Source organism: Trichosurus vulpecula, chromosome 4 (genome assembly GCF_011100635.1).
Source record: "Trichosurus vulpecula isolate mTriVul1 chromosome 4, mTriVul1.pri, whole genome shotgun sequence".
Classification (NCBI taxonomy): domain Eukaryota; kingdom Metazoa; phylum Chordata; class Mammalia; order Diprotodontia; family Phalangeridae; genus Trichosurus; species Trichosurus vulpecula.
The window spans coordinates 314,384,780-314,407,577 of record NC_050576.1 but is presented as its reverse complement, the minus strand read 5'-3'; the positions used below and the strand labels follow the sequence as shown (position 1 = coordinate 314,407,577).

At 35.0% G+C, this 22,798-nt stretch overlaps 1 protein-coding gene across 4 annotated transcripts in view; it reads right to left on the bottom strand.

Moving 5' to 3' along the window:
* Nucleotides 1-22,798, bottom strand: part of PCDH17 (protocadherin 17) — a 116,028-nt gene that overhangs the window by 80,639 nt on the left and 12,591 nt on the right. For 2 of the 4 annotated variants that reach the window (XM_036755088.1, XM_036755086.1), the window contains exon 2: nt 22,512-22,556. The exons of the other annotated variants lie outside the window; for them this stretch is intronic. In XM_036755088.1, the coding sequence (XP_036610983.1) occupies nt 22,512-22,556 (45 nt within the window). The remainder of the gene's footprint in view (nt 1-22,511; nt 22,557-22,798) is intronic. 4 annotated transcript variants of the gene reach the window in all.

Sequence of the window (22,798 nt, the reverse complement as noted above, 5' to 3'; positions counted from 1 at the left end):
GGATAGAGACAAAGATTCATTTGAAATTTTTCTTGGGGAACATCTGGGAACCAGAATGAAAATTGTTTACTATGCTGCCTTGGGTATATTGGATAAATGGCATTGCCTGGCACTCTGAAATGATTTTTTTTTTTATGCTACTTCATTGTCCTCTACTAAATTCCTACTTTCATACCCATTCACATTACAGAACTAACTTTGTTTTTGAGGAATCTGACACTTTCCAAATTAGAACGATCTGGGATATGGACTCTACAAAGACCAGACTATTTTTCTGTCCTCTGAAGACTTGCCTAATAATGTCTGAAAAGCCCTATCAGTAAAAGATTAGTGGCTACCTATGATTGCAAACTTTCTTGGTAGAGGGAAGACATATGAATAAAATCACAGGTGTCTGAAGAGGTGAAGCAGCCAACTAATAATATTTATCAATGTAAGAATATTGATGAAAAAAAATTCCTGTACCTAATTTTTCATATCTTCAGTGTAGAATCTGGTCTATTCATCTATGTTATTTCTGAGAGCCCACATGTCCTACATCCCATTCCAGCTCCTTTCAACCTCAACATGGCTTATGCCTATGGATTTTCCTTCAGGAATATATTTCCATCAGTAACAATGCCAAAGTCATACTTCCAAAAGACACACCAAAAGAAAAGGATTATTTTATTCTCTAGGTTCTGGGTTCTTGGAATGTTGCCATATTAGGAATCATCTTTAAGATGGACCTAGAAGAATGCCTGGGCACAGTCCACAGTAAAAGTGCTTCTTAATTCCTCAAAGTGCTACTAAAATATGAGTTATTATTGGGATGCAAATATCTTGTTAAATAGTAGTATCTAAAAATAGGTGTTGCATTTTCTGACTGAGATGGAGTATACCTAACAAGGATTACTAAGAATGCATTTGCCTCTAGGCTTCCAAATTTGTTCTAAATAGATTTAAACAGGAAAGGAAAGAGGGAAGGGGACACAACTGCTTAGAAATCTTGATCAAGTTGGATAGCAAACAGAGTAGCAACAATGTAGAAAGAAAAATAGCAGCATAAGTAATCAGAAATTCATAGGAGGAAAAAAAAAACAAAAGAGGAAGCATTTATAAAACCCATGATCTCAGATGGCCAAATACCCAAGTGCTCAAAGTGGATGTCAGTAGATAACAGGCAAAGTGAACTACCACAGAAAAAGCCAAATTTAATCTCAAATTATACTGAGAATTGGTAGAATGGTGCCTATAACTTGAATATGACTTTGGAGGCATATATTAGAAGTGGGAGTGGGTAGTAACATAGCATATCAGTATTCTCATAGAAAAGCAACCAGAATGAGAAGAGGACAGAATGGTAGAGTATATTAGGGTGGAAATTAATGGAGAATAAAATGAAAGTGGTATTTTCATCGGAGTATACAATGATACAGATGCACAAAACTTGGACAGAAAGAAGTAATAGATGAATTAAGAAGACAATCAGAAGCTTTATATGGAATCATGATATAAAGGAAATTTCAATTATGTCGATATCTACTGGAAATGCAGAGAAGCAAATAAATCATGGGCTTGCTTCAATGATAATTTCATTTTTCAAAAGGTTAAGGAAGTCATTAGAAGTGATACTGTGGACTCGAATCTCACCATCAAAGAGGAATTGAATCTCACCACCAAAGAGGAATTGATGAAGTAGAAATGAGGAGAATCTGGAGATATAGAAGGGACAAAAGTTGGGTATTGTCTCCTGAGTACCATGGATTTGTGAGAACAAATTTCAAATGGTTCAGAGAAAAGATGGTCGTTATCCCATTGCATAAAGTTCAACACAGAAAGTCATCCCAGAAAAAAATGGTAATCTCCCAAGAATCAAATTCCAAAGTCTCCCCTCACCAAAAAGGTGGGGGAGAGTGCTGAAGCATTGAACCATTTAAAAAGACCAATGTGAAGGTATAGGTAACTTAATGACACACCAATTTTTTAAAAATTCATCTACAACTTCACTTTTTCAGTGTGTTAGGTATGTTTTCTGAAACTTTTTTATAAGAAATATTTTGGTCCGGTAAGGGCAAAGTGAAGAATACATTGGGGAGTATAGGTGATACCTAAACAAAATATATCAATGAAATTTTATTTTAAAAAATAATATGCATGTATGTCAATATGTAAACAAGAGTAGTTAAGAAAGGATTCATCATGCAAAAGTATGGCATGATCCTTTAAGAGGTGTTCAGAAAGTCAGTGTCAAACTCAGATAGAAAGAGGGGACACTAAATTGTACCTAAAGACTCCAGTGGGTACATATTGACTTTAAAAACCATGTATTAATACTATCTATGCTTTGTTGTATTTTTATTTATTCCGTTAAATATTTCACAATTGCATTTTAATCCAATCTCAATAAGTGTTGTCGACTACACAGTTAGCCTCTTTGAAATCTCTTAGCAAGAAAACAGAACTGTTTGTTATTGTTCAGTCATTTCAGTCCTGTCTTGACTCTTTCTGACCTTTTTTGGAGATCTTCTTGGCAAAGATACTGGACTGATTTGTCATTTTCTTCTCCAGCTTATTTTACATATGAGGAACTGAGACAAACAAGGTTAAGTCATTTGCCCAGGGTCACACAGCTAGTAAGTATCTGAGGCCAAATTTGAACTCAGGAAGATTAGTCTTCCTGACTCCAGGCCTGGTGCTCTATCCACTGCACCACCTGGTTGCCCTAACAATAAAACAATAAAGTAGATTCAAAAACCTGGCAGAATGGACAAAAACAACCTGTATCAATTATCTGTTCTATTTAAAATTGAAATGAAATCTCCAGTGGAGTGCCTGAAATATATATATATATACACATATATACACATATATATACACATATATTCTTGGCCCAGTGCTATTTAACTTTTTTATCACTTTCTTGGGTAAAGGCATAGATGTCATATTTTTCAAATATGTGGAATGACATGAAGCTAGGGAGATAGATAGAGTATAACAGAATCCGGGTTTTGAAAGGTCATGAAAGGCTAGAACTTTGAGCTGAATCTATTAAGATGAAATTTAGTAAGAAAAAGTATAAAGCCTTATACTTGGAGGTGGGAGTGGGGACTTCACAAGCTTAATATAGGGAGTGCTGTTAGAGAACAGCTTGTCTGAAAAAATATTTGGCTTTTAATTCATTGCAAGCATAAAAAGTTAACAGTATGACATAGCACCAAAAACAAGAGATAACCAATGAAAAACCTATATTTTGTTAAGAAAGAAATAATATCCAGTATCAAGGATGTGATAGCCCTGGTGCATACTACCTTGATCACATTGAAAATAGTTTTTTTTTTTGTTTTGTTTTATTTCTTTTCTTTTGTTAAATTCACAGCCTCAGATTTTGGGAAGGAAAAGGACATTGATGGGTTGGACAGTATCTAGAGTGATGTGACCAGGAGGTTCAAGATCATAATACATGAGGAACATTTTAAAGCGGAATGTGGGGGTAGTGTGTACATAAGAGCTGTTTTCACCAGTATTTGAAGGGCTACCGTGTAGAATAGGTTTGTCTTGAGCGCCACAGGGCATAATTAGGAACAAAAGTAGAAAATTGCTGAGAGACAGATTAAGGATTGATCCAAGTAGAGATGTCCTGGAGTATGAGCATTTACACCTTGGAAATCAGTAAATGCTATAAATCAGTGCTTGATGTATTGTTTTGTTGATGTTCTAGCCTTAAGAAAGTGACAAAAAATGATGCAGATTAAATTTAAAAGTGTATCGGTCTTTCTCCTCCCAGAACCAATTGTTAAATGATTGCCAGCATATCTTTAGATTCAAGGATAATTCCTAACAATGAGACACCTATAAGTACAGAGAGCAGCTTCAGGAGGTGATCAGTTCCTCTCACTAAAGGAGTGCATGCAACAGCTGAAGGACTGTTTATTGGGAATTCTAGGCATTGAATTCATGCTCAGATATGAGTAGGACTAGATGGTCTCCTTCGTCTCCCCACTTTGCAATTCTGTGAATCATTAAACCTCATTTTGAATGAAAACTGAAAGGTTTAAAACACTTTCCAAAAGTTGTCCATATCAAAGACAATTTAAAACAGGAACAAAATAGCATTTGCCAGAGTTTCTTAACACCTGCTGCCATGCTATTATTCAGCAGAAAAGGTCAACAGTGATGAGCCACCCTGAAGACTGCTGAAAACTACCTAATAACTATCACCATGATGATTACAATCACATTATAAAGATGAAAAGCGATTTCAGGATTATTAAGGAAAAATAATGGTCATATTTTCACTTCTAGTGAAAGTCCAAGATAGTCCAATCTGAGTATGTGTATTCCCATTTTCTTTAATACACTGAAACTTAACAAAAATATTACAATTATATAATAAAATGATTTTTTGGCCAGATAAAATAAAATTGTTTGAATAACTATTGATATCTAATAAACATTTCAATAGTTAGATGATAGATAGATTAGATAGACAGACAGATAGATAGATAGATAGATAGATAGATAGATAGATAATGAATAGACAGATAATTATAGACAGATGGATTCATGGGTAGGAATTATACCACTTCATTGGTATAAGTAATTCCTCTATGGGAGCAGAGTCAAGATGGTGGCTAGAAAGCAGGGACTTGCTTAAGCTGCCCCCCAAATCCCTCCAAAAATCTGTAAAAAATGGCTCTGAACAAATTCTAGAGCTGCAGAACCCATGAAATAGCAGAGGGAAACAGGTCTCCAGCCCAGGAGAGCCTGGATGATCACTGGGAAAGGTCTATCGTGCCGTGCTGAGAGCGGAGGCCTCCCCGCATGGGCCGAGCTGGGACAGACCAGACCCAGAGTCAGCCAGCCAGAACAGGCCTTGGGGCCACAAAACAGTGAGCTGTGGCAGTTACCAGACTTCTCAACCTACAAAACCCAAAAAGCAGATTAGGGGGAAACTGTGGAATCGAGTTCAGAGCTGTCGGGCTGCCACCTCTGGGGGTGGAGGAAGTGGTACCGCGGTGCCGCGGTGACCATAGCCGCAGCAGGAAGCTCCTGAGGCTGCCTCCAGAGCACCAGCATCAGTGGCTTCCTGAGTCCCTGGGTCACACAGTGGGAGGAATGTAGCAGCAGATCAGAGAGGGAGTACAAGGACCGCTTTGTGGGCACAAAGGAAGATTCTCTTGCTGTGCCCTGCTCCAATCTGTATTGCAGTCCTGGTTATCGGTTCTTGGAGGAGGAGGAGTGCTGCGGTGACAGAGCCTGTGGTGAGGATGGAATAGAAGCAGCTCTGAAAACAGCAGTGCTTGGATCCTAAAGCTTGGGAGAAAGTACTCTCTACTCTACAAGCAGTCATATCCTGACAAAAAGCTCAAGGGTTAAGTAGTTGGCTGGGAACATGGACAGGCAGCGAAAATGAACTCAGATGCAAACTCAGACTCAAATTCAAACTCTAGATTCCTTTTTCAGTGACAAAGAAGACCAAAACATACAGCCAGAAGAAGTCAACAAAGTCAAAGAGCCTACATCAAAAGCTTCCAAGAAAAATATGAATTGGTCTCAGGCCGTGGAAGAGCTCAAAAAGGATCTGGAAAAGCAAGTAAAAGAAGTAGAGGAAAAAATGGGACAAGAAATGAGGGTAATGCAAGAAAACCATGAAAAACAAGTCAACATCTTGCTAAAGGAGACCCAAAAAAATACTGAAGAAAATAACACTAAAAAGAATAGACTAACTCAAATGCCAAAAGAGCTCCAAAAAACCAATGAGGAGAAGAATGCCTTGAAAGGCAGAATTAGCCAAACAGAAAAAGAGGTCCAAAAGGCCACTGAAGAAAATACCTCCTTAAAAATTAGATTGGAGCAAATGGAAGCTAGTGACTTTATGAGAAATCAAGAGATTATAAAACAGAACCAAAGGAATGAAAAAATGGAAGACAATGTGAAATATCTCATTGGAAAAAACACTGACCTGGAAAATAGATCCAGGAGAGATAATTTTAAAATTATTGGACTACCTGAAAGTCATGATCAAAAAAAGAGCCTAGATATCATCTTTCAAGAAATTATCAAGGAAAACTTCCCTGATATTCTAGAACCAGAGGGTAAAATAGAAAATGAAAGAATCTACCAATCACCTCTTGAAAAAGATCCCAAAAAGAAAACTCCTAGGAATATTGTCTCCAAATTCCAGAGTTTCCAGATCAAGGAGAAAATACTGCAAGCAGCCAGAAAGAAACAATTTGAATATTGTGGAAACACAATCAGGATAACACAAGATCTAGCAGCTTCTACATTAAGGGATCAAAGGGCTTGGAATATGATATTCTGGAGGTTGATAGAGCTGGGATTAAAACCAAGAATCACATATCCAGCAAAACTGAGTACCATGCTCCAAGGCAAAATATGGATTTTCAATAAAATAGAGTACTTTCAAGCTTTCTCAGTGAAAAGACCAGAGCTGAATAGAAAATCTGACTTTGAAACACAAGAATAAAGAGAAGCATGAAAAGGTAAACAAGAAAGAGAATTCATAAGGGACTTACTAAAGTTGAACTGTTATGTTTACATTCCTACATGGAAAGATGATGTGTGTAATTCATAAGACCTTTCTCAGTTTTAGGGGAGTTGAAGGAAATATAGACAGAGGGCACAGGATGAGTTGAATATGAAGGGATGATATCTAAAAAAATGAAATAAATTTAAGGGGTGAGAGAGGAATATATTGAGAGAGGGAGAAAGGGAGAGATAGAATGGGGTAAATTATCTCACATAGAAGTGGCAAGAAAAAGCAGTTCTGTTGGAAGGGAAGAGGGGGCAGGTGAGGGGGAATGAGTGAATCTTGCTCTCATCGGATTTGACTTGAGGAAGGAATAACATACACACTCAATTGGGTATCTTACTCCACAGGAAAGTAAGAGGAAGGGGATAAAAAAAGGGGGGGGGATGATATAAGGGAGGGCAGATAGGGGGAGGAGGTAATCAAAAGCAAACACCTTTGAAAAGGGACAGGGTCAAGGGAGGAAATTGAATAAAGGAGGACAGGATAGGTTGGAAGGAAATATAGTTAGCCTTTCACAACATGAGCATTGTGGAAGTATTTTACATTATGATACATGTGTGATCTATGTTGAATTGCTTGCCTTTCCAGGGAGGGTGGGTGGAAAGGGAAGAGGGGAGAGAATTTGCAATTCAAAGTTTTAAAAGCAGATGCTTAAAAAAGTTTTTAAAAAGTTGTTTTTTTGCATGCAACTGGGAAACAAGATATATAGGGAATGGGGCATAGAAGTCTATCCTGCCCCACAAGAAAGTAAGGGGTAAGGGGATGGGGTGGGGAGTGGGGTGAAAGAGGGGAGGGCTGACTGGGGAACGAGGCAATCAGAATATATGCCATCTTGGAATGGGAGGGAGGGTAGAAATGGGGAGAAAATTTGTAACTCGAAATCTTGTGGAAATCAATGTTGAAAACTAAAATATTAAACACTAAATAAAAAAATAAAAAATAACCTAAGCAACAAAAAAAAAAATTCCTCTATCAATGAAGAGAGGTCAGCACCTTACTTATAGTCTTAGAAAGCTGATTAGAGTGCAAAGTGGTTAACTAACTAGTCCAGGTTCACACAGCTATTATCTGTCAGAGTCTGAATTTTGACCCTAAATCTTCTTGGGCAACTAAGTGGTGCAGTGAACAGAGAGCAGAGCCTGGAGTCAGAAAAACCTGAGTTCAATCTGGCCTCTGGCATTTACTAGATGTGTGATGCTGGATAAGTCACCTAATCTCTGTCTGCTTCAGTTTCCTCAACTGTAAAATGGAGATAATTATAATACTTATACCTCATAGGTTGTTGTGAGGATCAAATGAGATATTTTTAAATGCTTAGCACAGTATCTGGAACATAATAGATACCTAATAAATGCTTGATTCTCGCCTTCCTTCTTTAGTTCTTTCCTGCCTTCCTTCCTTGCTCCAAGGCCAGCCCTCTATCTACTATGGCATGCTGAGTCTTTCATTATCTATCAACTGATCAATCTTTCTATCCATCTGTCTATCATTTATCTGAACTGGAAATTGATTAAAATTACAAAATACTTTAAGTGAACACATGTCCAAATTTTGCAAATTAAATTATTTTAATCAATGTATATTAATGTATTTGCTTTTAACACATTTGATTTTATTGTGTATAATGTACCAAACATCAAAGTAAATAAACAAATTTATCCTCCAAAAAGAAAAGGAATAGAAAGATTCAACACTGAAATGGGATAGAGCTTGGCTTCCTGTTTAATAGCTTGGTTTTTTTTCTCTTTTCTCATCTCAGGTCCTACCCTCTGTAGGCATCCTTTCCTTCTGTCCCAGTTATTAATGCCTTTCTCTTTCACATTACCTTAATATACTCTATTTATATCATGTATGTTAACTCGCTAATTAGAATGTATGCTCCTTGAAAGCAGAGACTTTTGCAGGGAACCGGGGGGCAGTAAGGCTGAGCAACTCCATTTATGCCTATGTGCACAGTGGTGTTTGGCACAAAGTAAGAGCTTAATAAATGCTTGTTGACTGATTAAATGACTGACAACCAACTGCTTTCTAGATATAGGAGAATGAAATCTTTTCTGCTAGTCGATGAGTCGTTTATTCATCTAAGTAAGTAGATATTGATAGCCTTTATCAGATATTTAAAACAATTTGTAGGTCATTTGAGAGAACTCTGACATTTGACCAAGCTGAAGAACTTTAGACCCCCAAAAGGTCCTACTTAGAGTTAAATTTTAGCCAGAAGCTTTAGTATGCTTGCTGGAATAATTTATAAATCCTAACAAAAATGAAGTAGAAATTTTAAAACATCCCATTTCTTATGGGTTCTAAGTGAGGAAAAATATCAAGAAGACAATTATAGAAATTTGTAAAATATAAAACACAGACATTTGGGTAAACTGTCATGAGAAATAACTGTTATAAAGGAAAATGTAATCACAAATTAAGAAAAATTAAATATTGGTCACATCTATGAGTATTTAGGCTACTAAAATAATCATTTTTTCATCTGAATTACAAGAATAACAGCTTCAAAATGCATGAGTCAATGCAAGTCTATTTTATGTAGGTGTTTTAACCTGAAATTAAAATGAACTAAAATGTCTTTACCGACTTTAACATCTTTTAAATTAAACATTAGTAGAAAATAAAATGAAACATCTCTCTTCTTTATCAGACTGTCACTTAATATGTAATTCAAGCATCTTCTGCTTCTTTCTTTTCCTGAAGACCTTAATTCTAAGCTTTTTTCTGCTCTTGTGAAATGAGTGATCTTATATAATGGCAATCACTTTACAAAACAATAGGTCTATATCCTCCCAAATCTAGTTTTGAAAGAACAGACAATGGTCTTGATTTTGTTAGAGACTGTTTGTAATCTACATATAGATTTAGATTTAGATATTTAGATATATTTAGATTTTTTAAAAGGAGACAGATTCCTTGAAAAGACGGCTTCTGCTAAGTGCCTTACCATGCAACTTTCAATTCCATTCCATAAACCTAGATATGAAATCCACAATGAGCTTTCTGTAGAGGAATATGCTTTAAATAAATGGTTAATGAATGCTTTGCCTATTTGCAAAGTTAGATCAGTTAACAGTTTAGTGGAGGAAAACAATTCCAGGATTTAAAAAAAATACGTATTTTTAATTATTCATTTATTTTTCATGCTGGGATTTTCCTCTTCTGCAAGGAACCAAAGTGTCCCTTATGTAATCAGTGCCTGGGTTAAAAATCTATGTGAACATACTTTTAAAGTGGATTTTACTGTTAGACAATCTATAACATGTTTATATTCAATCCCATACCGTTTAAACTATAAGAAAGCTCAATACCACCAGGGAAACACCTGCAAGCAGAAAGAGCTTAGAGACATTAAGTGTACTAGTGTACTATTATTTACAATATAGTATATTTAAAAAGACTTTCAGTGACCCAGTCTTGTCCAGAGAGACATCATTCTGGTATTGGCCTAGAGACTGGCCTCACTCCTACAGAATTTACGTGTTGATATTCCCTCTGTTGTCTTACTTATTTTCGCAGTATAGTATCACCATGACATCTAAATACCCACAGGCTCAGCAGGTGACACAAGGAATATCTTGCACTTGTGCATGACCCAGTTTTCATTGTGCCTTTGTTTAATATTCTTCTCATCCTAAGAAACTTGTCCATACTCCCAAGTTAAAAGTATATATTGCGGAAATAAAGCAAATTCATTCAAGGTATTCAAGTCAACTTCTATGTTCCAATTCCAAATCTCCCAACAGCCTCTTTGTGACTCTTTGACAGGAGGAACAAGAGAAGAGGACATGCTAGGCACTTTGGTTTTGCTTTGAAATGAGAGATCTTCTCGGACACCATCATTGCTTTGAGCAAGCTCTGTAAACCTCTTTAGCTTCAGAAATCTACTCAGGGCACAGGGTCCGACTAAAGAATCATTTCAAGCCACAGTAGTGTTTTATTTCTAGAGTCCAGCAGGGATTCTGATGTGTTTGGGGTTTGTTTGAAAACTCTCTGGCATAAAAGCATAGAATCAGGGTGGTCCCTGTTTAGCTTATGTTTATAAAGCGTTTCATGGTTTTCGAAGCTCTTCATACATATTACCTCATTTGATCCTTAAAATAACCCTGTGAGACATCTCAATTAATACTCTCAACTCACAGATGAGAAAATTGTTGCATTCCAATGTAAGCCTTTCTGACTCTAAGTACAGTAGTCTTTCCAATATACCATACTGCCTCTGATAACAAATAACTGTTTTGAATTTGATTTTCTGATTCTGTGAATGAAATTAATTTCTTATCACAGCTTTGGACCCGATAAGGTTACACAGACCCACTTTTGAACCCTAGGAACTTATGATACAAGGTCAAAGACAGCAACAATAACTATAATAGCATTTATATAATGCCTCAAGATCTGCAAAGTGCTGTGTATACATTTTCTTATTTGATAACACCTCTGAAGACAGCATATTCCTTAACTGTTATATAGCAATTAGGCATTTCCTAAAATGTTATAGAATCCTGTATTTCCCAGAGTACCAGAATTTAATAAAGTCCTATAAATCATGAAATGTGCTTTGGTTTGCTAGAAAAATAAACATTAGGTTTAGAGTTAAAAGAAATGGATTCAAATCTCAGCTCTATCATTAATTAATAGTGACTTTGAACAAGTCATTTTCCCTCTATGGATAGCAATTTCTTCATATGTAAAATGTAGGGATTAGAATAAGATCATCTCTCAGGTCCCTTATTGCACCAAATGGTTAGGGATCTACTCTTTATTTCACTCTTGCTTTACTATTCTTTCTCAGCTACCCTTCATGCTTTTCTCATTGCCTAGTCTTTCTCTTAAGTGTAGTCTAGAGGCCAACATTAAGCCCAACTTCCTTATGGGAGAGTTTAGCATTAGAAACCTTTAATTTTTTTTTTTAAATCATTAGTGAGATTAGTTCCAGGAGGTCTCTAGGCTTCCTGAAATCAATAAATGAGGAGATAACACTGTAAGTACAGACCATTATCTCTTTTGTCTTCTTTGGACCCTGCCCACGAATTTCTAGTGAGAGTGATCAACCACAGTGGAGGTATCCCAGCCTGCTTAGGCAGATAATGAGGATTAACATGTAAGGACAAAGGGTTGCATATGGTCATAAATTAAGAAGGCTGGAACCAAAGAATTTCTTTGCTATTTCTTTCCTTTAGAAAATATTTTTAACTATGATAGAGGTCTGCATTTCGAGAGCCTAAAGATTAAGTTGGGCACTGAGTAGAGCAATGGATAGAGCACTGGCCCTGTAAGTCAGGAAGATTCATCTTCCTGAGTTCAAATCTGTCCCCAGACACTTACTAGCTGTGTGACTCTGGACAGGACACTTAACCTTGTTTACCTCAGTTCCTCATCTGTAAAATAAACTGGAGAAGGAAATGAAAAAACATTCTAGTATCTTTGCCAAGAAAACCCCGAATGGAGTCATAAAGAGTGGAAACAACTGAACAACTACAAAACAACAAAGATTAAGTTATCACATAATGTCACCTACCAATTGCTCTAAATGTAAATTGTCAAATATAGCATACTGAAAATAAACAGCAGCTTCCTTTGGCTTCAAATTGCCATGAGAGTCTGCATGGGATTTTTTTTTTTTTGCTTTTGCTTTTGCCAGAGGGAAATGTAGTTTTGTAATGGGAATGTAGACTTGCCAAAAAAAAAAAAAGCCCAAAACAAATGCCCAAGAGTTAGGAAAGGAATAACCGGCCTCAAGGTAGCATACTACCACACAGAACCATACATATTCTCCCTGTAGAGGCTCTGACCTTCCTGTTGACCTTCATAACTATTTTTTTTTAACACTTTCTGTCATAGAGGATAGAGTGGTAGGCCTGAAGTCAGGAAAACTCAGTTTCCGGAGTTCAAATACAGCCTCAGGCACTTCCTAGCTGTGTGGCCTTGGACAAATCACTTAACCCTGGTTGTCAAAGTTTCCTCTTCTGTAAAATGAGCTGGAGAAGGAAATAGAAAATGACTCTAGTATCTTTGCCAACAAAACCCTAAATGGGGTCACACAGAGTCAGACATGACTGAAACAACTGAACAACAAACAACCAAAAAATCTCAACTAAAAGTACTAAAAGCAGAGAGTTTTCAAGCATTATCTCTGAAATACCGGAGATGGCCTAACCAACTTGTGGTCCAAAGACTAATTCCCCCATCTGATCTCTACTTGATTGACTTTTATTGATGATATTATCTATGGGCAAAACTGATATCTGTCCTCTATATACCATACAATCTACGAATTAGCTCCATCTTGATATAAATTTAACAATAAATGGTAGTTATCCAGTAAGAAAATTAATGACAAATGTAGTAGTCAGCATTTCAGGATAATCTGCTCTTTCCTCCACCTCTTCAACCAAGATTATTTCACCATATTGCCTTGTATTTTGAAAAAGAATGAACATCCTCCCATTTTTCCTCCTCTTATTCCTAAAAGCTTATTCTAATAAATTTCAAGTAACTTAAAATTTTAAGTATTTGCTCCAAAGAATTCAAAGGACAATTTTTTTACCCTATTGAATCTGATTTGTGTATCCGTGATTCTACTTTTCTTAAGCCATCAGAACACCTCCCATATTCAAAAGTGCCCCCAGTACCACAGTACAACATTAGCTCTTATTAAAAGCCTAACAATAATTCTGCCTGTTATTACAGAGCCAATAAATAAATATAATGAAAATTATGACACCATATTACATTACTCTGAATTGTCTCTGTTCATTTAAAAAAACTGATGAGCACATTTAAAATAATTTCACAACATGTCAAATTCCAGGAAGCCTTTGTGTTTGAGATGCTACTAAGATTGCAGGTTGGTGAAGATCATGTATATAAGCTTTTTGTGCCCTATAGAAAAGTGAAAATTAAGTCTGGGATACCCAACAATAATCCCTTCATTATCACATAGTAGTAGTAGCACAGTATCTAATACATTTACATCATTCACCAAAGGTATGTACCTACTGAGACAATACTGTCAATAAAAAACACATTAAAAACCTTTAGAAAGAGCTTCCCTGTCAATTAGCCTGCAGATGGATTCTATCATTGTATTTTCCCCTGTCAATTTAATATACTGAATCATATTAACAACATTGGCTTGTCAATAAGGCAGATCTGAATCCTATTAATGGAGTTGTGCTGCCAATATAATCGGCTTCCTATTTATTGAGCTCCCCAGTATTTGGAAAAGCTGTGAAATGGGATTATAAGGTTATGTTGTGTACATCTGGCTGTTCACTACATAAATATTTCAAGAAATTTGATCCCACAGGCTGAAGAAACACCTGTCTAATCATTTTCCTTTTCCCATCACACAAATTTCAAACAACACAGCAGCAAACCAAGACTTGGAGAAAATCATACTCCCTTGTCTTAGTCCATTTCCTTTTTATCCAAGGAATCCTGTCTTTATTCTAGATATCCCAAACATGTACCAAAGAGTTAGGAAAAAAAAAAAACAATTCAACAACTCTACTAGGAGATGAGTCTCTGCTCTACCACATGTAAGACATAATGTCTATGCCAGAAAAAAATGAGATATAGAATTTTTTTAATTAGGAAAAATACTTGAAGTACTCCATAATTTTGTACTTATTTAGTTCTTCTGTCATGCTATATAATCTTGGTGTAATTGTAGCTTGTAAGTATAATTTTAGTGTCACATGGACCCCTGGAAATAATTAATGAGAGGTAGTAGTTCATGCATAAAATAAGAGTAAAAAGTTCAGCAATCCTTCTAGTTAATAGAAGCCTTAATGAAGTTGAACATTAGTTGCTTTTAACCACATCCAGTATTAAATAACTACATTGACTGGATTAGTAGAATATACAACAGCCCATTAAGTCTGATTATGTATTTAAAAAAAATCTTTGCTTAAAAAAGTAATTGCATTAAAAACGTGCTGGGTTTTGCTCCAATCAAATTAACTCCAGGAGCCTAACCTGAAAATGCAGATTTTAAAAACTGGTCCAAAATGAGAGCTAAAGGTCAATGAATCAAGTTACCAATTATATTCCCTGGTAGCAGATGGGTGCAATGAAACCTAATGATTGAATTTGAATTGCTTTAATGCACCTTTTATCTATGTTTCCCACCATGTTGATTCTACCTTAGTATTCCTAACAAGATATTATGTTTATTGCAATTAGCTAACTGGAATGGTATCTCCACTCTTCCATCACCCATATCATATTACTTTGGAACAGAACTACCACTTTCCTCTCTCCCTTCGTCCATCCCACCCCAGCACTGGCAAAGGTACCAACCAAGACCATTCTGCCTTATGACACTATAACATTTCTTTACTTGTGGTCATGATTCCCATGAATAAGTACTGCCTTTTAATCAGTGAAAATGATGGAAGCTATTAATACAAAGCTTCTGGTGCCCAAATGAATGCATTGCAGTCAACAAACATTAAGCACTTATTACACATAAAGTGGTGATTAATATATACCTATCAAATTGAAATTAAATTCAAATTATAGAGGAAAACTAAACATAAATCCTAGGATATTAGAAATGAAATAATATCTTTGAAGGTGATTTTCCATGCAGTAAACTGTTTTCAACTTGGCTTCCTTTGTATTATGGCCTGTGCTTTGCAAGCTCAAAACTTGGCCCTTTTTATTCTACCTCTGATCAAAGAGAATATGCTTTATTCTCTTACTGCAGATTAAAGGTCCAGGTGGCATAAACCTGTAAAGAGGCTTTTTCAGAGAGTAAGAGAATTCAACTATTCCTTTGAGGAGTAGCAGATGGAAATTTTTATTCCCTAAAGTATCTTAAGAATGCACATTGTTATGCCCTGCAGAACAAACAGGAAAGGGAAAATCAGGCTGAGGAGTTTATTTTATTGCTTCTTAGGTGACTCAAACTGTCAGCATTTTATTTACTTCTTAAAATTACATTTAGGCTGTTATGAGGTAAATGAAAGTACTCCCCCCCTAAAAAAATCCTAACAGAAATGGTAAGATTTTCATTTTTTATACAAGTTACACTTCTTCCCAGTGCCCTACAAATATCCACTAACATAGCCCCCTCCCTTTCAAATCCAGGAAATAACTAGGCCTAAAATTGAAAATAATAATAAGTAAAATCATATTGGAACAAGACAAAGAAAGAGCACATTACCTATCATCATATCCTATCATGCATTCAGTGAGTTTACAGAAATTAAGCCTACATTCTAATACTTTTATTCAATTACAAAAAGCTGTCATTCTATTTACCTCCTCAATATCCAACAGGTCATTAAATATAACAATAATTTCAGAGAACTATCTTGTCCTAGGACAGTTTCTATCTGAACTCTATCAAAACAGATGAAAGGAACAAGATAATATTAAAATAATAAGCAATGTTATTGCTATTGCTATCACTCCCTAACAATTATATTATGCACTGACTTTTTAAAAGTGTTTTACTTACATTATCTCATTTGAACCTCACAGTAACCCTATTAAGTATATTAGTTAAAAGAATCAACAGTACCTGTGATTTCAGTATTAGTATTTCCAATGATATGTATCCTCTTCATATGTCAAAATTAAATTAAGAATCCTCAAAAGATATAGCAACAGAGATAACTTTCATTAATGATCCTCTTATAATCAACATCCAGTGAGAAATAAAACAGGTAAATGTGTGCTCACACCAAACGTGCTCTTCCTTGTCATGGCCCAGATCAAGTCAAAGGAAGATTGCTTGCCTAAAGAAAGTGAGATGCTCCAAATATTCCTGTTTGTAAATAACGTCATGCTGACTCTCAAGCTCTAGAAGACTGCAAAGTCACCAGAGTGAAATTCATAATCTCTCAAAAATTTACCCTAACTATTCACAAAGGAAAAAAAATCATGTCCAGATCATGATATGTAGTTGAATGGACAATCCAACCTGTGACCTGTGGAGCATTCATATACACATTGTATGTATAACGTATACATAATATAGACATAGATATCTACCTACCTATCTGAAACATGGGGTGGGAAATGGCATTATGAATAAGAAAATGGACTTGAAGCCAGAATACCCAGGTTGAAGTCTAGTTTCTGACATATATTGCATATATAATGAAGCAAGTCATTTAACTTTTCAGTGTTCTAGGTAATTCTCCAATACTATAAATTATATAGAAGTTGGTGACATGGACAGGCAAAAGGGGAGCTCTCCCTTTATCAATGAAATACAGTTTTAGGTTTCTGTTCTATCCCTAGGAGAGGAAGTACGGTGCTATGCTGAGCATGAGTTTTGAACCTGGAGTCATAAAGGTTTGTGTGTGTGGATGACACTGGTGGTGACTAAAAATCAGAGAGTAGATTGAAAGAAGTGTCAGCAGGGAAGTATTTGTACACAGCTGATTCCAAGAAAGTCCTTGCTCTGACCACAGAAGCCTCATACTTCCTTCCTGAAACAATATTTAAGGACAGCATCCAGTATCAACCTTATCCCTGATAAGTAATATTACTTCCCTTTCAAATATTCAAATGCTTTAGGGTAAACTTATGGTTAGCATTGAATTGCAGTGATGAGTGGTACACTGGCATAATGCTACAAGTAAAAGACAATTTGGGGGAGCAGCGTTGGGAAAGAGGTAGAGTTACTAAAACTGCCTTTTTCTTATATTATTTTAGACAATCCTTTATCTGAATTTCTTACAGTTCTTCAACTTGCGACTTCGAGGCTTTTTGATTTTATATATCTCTGCTACACATCACTCTTGATCCGCTTTAAGCCCCCAAAACTTTTAGGCAAGTAAATGAAATTCAAGTGTGATTATTCTTCTCTAGTTCAATCTGAATTTTAACTCTGGTTCTACGTTTACATAAAATCATATTCTCTTCTCTTTCCCCAAACCAAATTTTAGGACTATTCTATATTCAAAGTCCAATTGAAATTTAAAGAGTCAATGTAATAAAATTTCACTTCAGAGAGTTTTCGACAGGCTCAGCTTTTTTCAATAATGATTTTAGTTCTTTATTTCCATATTTTTATATTATTTTAATGAATTGAGTTTGTTTAACTATGCTGGTTTGGGAAGCATTATTTAGCATATAGTTTTATGCCTTGTGGTCATCCAATACACATATGTATTTTTCATAAACCTGAATGTAAGCTGATTAGTGGGGCAGCTAGATGCCGTAGTGGATAGAGTGCTAGGCCTGGAGTCAAGAAGGCTCATCTTCCTGAGTTCAAATCTGGCCTCAGACACTTACTAGTTGTGTGACCCTGGGCAAGTCACTTAACCCTGTTTGCCTCAGCTTCCTCATCTGTAAAATGAGCTGGAAAAGGAAATGACAAACTACTCCAGTATCTTTGCCAAATGAACCTCAAGTGGGATCAGGAAGAGTTAGACACAACTGAAATGAATGTACAACAAAAAAGTTGATTAATATAACTGGATAATGAATTTTGGGTTATGGAGAAGGCATTGCTGAAGCTTAACTTTTCAGGAGCAACATGGTGAGTGGTGAGGTTTATAGTATTCTTATCATCAAATTGAATCAGTAACTGAAATGAAGTATGATTTTATCTGTAATTTATGAGAAGTTAAAAGTTCTTCAAATTATCTGTTAAAAGAACAGTCTCAATTCATTTCATAAAAGGTACATGGAGCCACCGTTTAACATCATCTAGGAATAGATTAAATAATATAGCATAAAATAAATGATACCTACAGAACTAACTCCTTGATTACCCAATAAATAAGACCTCCTCACAAAATCACATTATATCGAAAGAAAATTATCCTTTTTTAAATCATTTTATCACCCCCACAAAGAAAGAGTGGTTATTATAATACAAACAACAATATATCTCCTGCATAGGCTGTTTGCAAGGTAATGCCACATGTTGGCTTCTGGCTTGAAGCTTAGAATTTTAGACCAACTCAATTGTGTTCTAGCAGATAATTTTAATTGTTCATTTATTTTCGTGCATAATTGTATTTAAATTCATATTGAGATATTTGTGCTTATTTTGAAAAAAAGCATTTACAAATATATTTTGAAATTACTAAAGTATGCCCCATCACTTTTTTTTAATTTGATTTTTTTTTACTCCAAACTACTGCAAGATACATCTTTCATTGCTGTATAAAATACAATGTATAAAATGATATGCAAGGCAAAGTATTAGTATTACCTAGTCTTTTCTATGGAATTTACTCTTAAATTACAACTTAATAACAAATATATTTTTAAAATCTATTTATGGAAATCATCCTCTAACAAATTGTCAGTTTTAATTAACTCCATTTTTGATAAAATACTCCAGTATTCATAGATTATAACAGTGTTACTGTTGTTTTTTAATGGCCTCCATGAGATTGAGGTTGGTGCCTCTTTTAACTACTTGGTAGATAAGGTGGGTGTTAGAAATATTCTTCGATTGATAAAGAAACATAAACCACTTCTCTCCCCCTTTCCCTCTCTCTCTTTCCCCAGGATCAGAGAGAATATTTTTTTACACTTAAAATCAGGTACAATTTGGCACATTAAGAATTTACAGAGCTCTTAGAGAAGTATTTCCAATGTACCTCAATTCCTCAAATACATACTTGTTTATAAGAGAAACAGAGTTAGAGAAGCTTCCCTTCTTCTAATTCCTAGTTTTTTTTTAGATTCAGAAATATTAAGTAATATAATATACTTTGGATAAAAAATCAGATCACAGATAGCCCTTAAGATGTTATCTGCTGGGGTGTTTTTACTCTCCAAAAGGCTTCCTAGCAGTTGCCTGCTTAACAATTCTGACTGTCTCAACATTGGCAGTTAGCCTAACTTCCTTTTCTTCAAACTTGAAGGGGGCAATAGGAAAGGTTGGGGGAACGAGGGAGTTAGGAGTGAATCTTTACTCCCCTCTAAGACCTTCTTTACATGTCAACTTTTGCCTAGAGCAAAATTTAATAGGAGATTTGTGGATCTCTATTTCTAGAGATTTACTATGGAAACACTGACATAACCTTTAACCATAGCAAACAGTGCCATTCTAATGAGTAGGCTATACCAAACCACTTGCAAACTGAAAACTACACAAGGAACAGACAGATCCTGGCAGGAATTAATCTGCCATTTTCACACATCTGCCCAAGGGAGGTATTGTAATTGCAAAAATTTACTCTTAGACTGCTGAGACTCATAGTAATTATGTTTCTTTTTTTAATAGAAATAGCCACAGGTGGTAACAAATTGGGTTTTGAGATGGGAAACTGGGCATGCATTCTAACCCAAATTACTATGTAATTGTCTTGATTATAAAATACTGTGGAAAGCCTATTGCTCAAAATTTAAATCAGAACCAAAAAAAAGTATCTTTTAAATGTATTCTCCTCCTCCCCCAGCTTCTCAATATGTGGGCCTATTTCCTCATTTGCTGGTACAGCCACATCTAATGCCAGTGCAGGCAATTTACAATAGATTTGCACCAATAACTATCCCAAATTCCTGTGGCTTATATTTGTTTAACAGCACAAATTCTCTGTTTCTTCTCTTACTCTCATCTGGGGATAAACAGTAGCTTCACCAAGAAGGTCAAGATCTGGAAATCTAGCTAATAATTGTCATAGATGCAAATGCCACAATTCAAAATGTAAAGTCACATACTTTAAATGTAAGTTGAAATGAAAATCCTTATTTGGTCATTTGTAAGTCTTTTTGATAGAAATGTGCCCTTTTTGCTTATGAACTGATCCAGATAGATAGGTAGACAGATAGATAGATAGATAGACAGACAGATAGATTTCCACACACAAGTGCCAGTTTACTGTTTTTAATGATCTAATCCTTCACAGTATGTATAATGTTTATAATGATAACTAATATTGATGATAATAATACTTTTGGTCAATTTTTTTTAAACCAGCTATTTTATCCACCTGAACAATAGTGCATAGAAGAGTAAATATAACAATAATGATGGAATGACACTTTGTCCCAGTATCATTTCTATCTAAACTCCATTGTGAAGAAACAAAAAGAGGGAGATTTATTTTTGTTATTGTTATTATTATTTCTTAAGTTCGCCATTTTGGTGTGATCACACCCTGCATAACAAAAGAGAAATCAGAAGTTGGCTTAAAACTAAAAATAGCCCATTTATAAAACAGACAGAAGAATCAGGTAGACTTAGGGCAATCAGAAAGCAACAATTACCATCTCATGCCCACTGGCTAAACAGTTGACTGATTAGGACCTTACCTTAAAACTATGTGAATTCAAGTGAATGTGTACTTTTTAATACCCATTGTCATCAATAAAAATGATGGAGAGTTGATTACTCTGCACTCCACATGACTTACACTTTTTCTTCATCATTATTCTCAAATGAAAAGGTTGACAGTGGGATGTGTAAGTGGGATGTATATCCATAGCTCCATAGTAAAAAATGGAAGCTTTCCTGCTCTACTGCCATCCCAAGAAAACATGGCAATAGAATTCATCTACAATTAGATGGTCTCTTCTATTGGCTATTGATAGATTGCCTAATGAGCACCTAATAATGTTTTGAAGTCCATTTAGAAAATATCTATGCACTGTTCTGTATGTGTGTGTGTCTCTGTATGTGTATTCAATGAAACCAATTAGAAGTATATTGTTAAGAATCAACCTTACTTATTTTTAACACTGTAGGTTTCTCTTTTTTTTAAAAAAAAGAAATCTTTTCATTTACTTAGTCTGAAGGGCAGTACAAATATTGAAATAACTCACAAAGATTTCTATAGCAATATTTTGGGCTTTTAAACTTTTTTCCAAGTGCTAAAAGTCATGCTTATTCTTATTCTTTTGGATCTACTGAAATGATGAGATCATGGTAAAAAGTGTACTGACTAGATACTGTACAGCTGTGTCTAGATAATCCTGCTCCTGATCATTAAATCCGGATTGCTTTTATGATCTTCAAATCTGCATATCAAATTATACAAGTGTTATGCAAAACAGCAAATCTATCAAATATTCAATCATCAGAATTAGCTTAATAGACTACTATCAGATGCACTATGAAGCTAAATGAAATTAACAGATCTGGGGGAATATATTTGGCCATTTGTAGAAAATGGAGAGTTACTGTTTAGATTAAACAAACTGTATGCTTTGAATATGAGTAGTCTCTGAGCACAACTCTTTTTATGCTAAATGAGTTCACATTTCTAAGTTTCTACTGTGTAATTTTATAGAATGATGTTGGAATCATTTAATAAGAAAGATTCTTTGTACTTATGGACATTCATATCCATATACATTAAAAGACCTGCAGCTTGACTATTTTACTGAGTTAAAATATTGACACTTGGGATGCTTCCTAATTCAATTTTGTATACTTCAGCATGTTTTATTGAACAGCAGGCTACAATTTTATGTTTAAATGGATGCTTAGTAATCTGTAATGATGCAGGTAGAAATATTGTAAGTAACAATATTGATTAATATCTTATATCTGAATTACCATGCTTCTTTTTTAATTACTGCCAAGAAAAGTTAAGAAAATCTTTTAAAAGGCAATACTGTTGTAAGAAACAGTTTGAAGGCTTCACAGTGTGATTCTTAAGTTACTTTTGAAGATGTCATTAGCTATCATTAATAATACATTTAAATCTTTCACAATTATGACAAAGCCATTATTTACTGTTTATTTTAATTTCCTTGACAAGCATGCATGCAATGGTTTTTTAAAACAGTATATATCTACAAAGCAAGTAAGAGTTTATAGCTTTGAAGACTAGAAATTGATTTTTAATGCTTCAGCTTTCAAACAGTACAAAGGCTGCTTTTAGCTGATAAAGACAGTAAACAAAAAACTGTCCCTTTAATGTTTTTCTTTAATTAAAAATCAATCAAAAAGGCATTTCAAATTTTTAAAACATTACGCGTTTTGGACACACAATGTGTTCAAAAACTAAATGGAAACTAATGAAATGGTATTTTTGTTTACCTGAGCTGCTTCACATCGTCCTTCCACCATCAATAGTGTTCCTGGCTATTGAATTGAATAGAAATTTAAGAAGAAAAAAAAATAAGATGGTGTAAGTCTTGATGTTATAAAAATGACTGAAGCAAAATGTTTTTAATACCACTAAATTATTTTAATATATTCCTTTCCTCTAATCAGACCAAAGCCTATTTATGTAGATTAGTTACATCTAGAGTCTCATTTATCCAACCTGTATTTATCCTTTGATCACAAAGCTTGTTAACTTAAATGGTCTTTTATTGTTATGA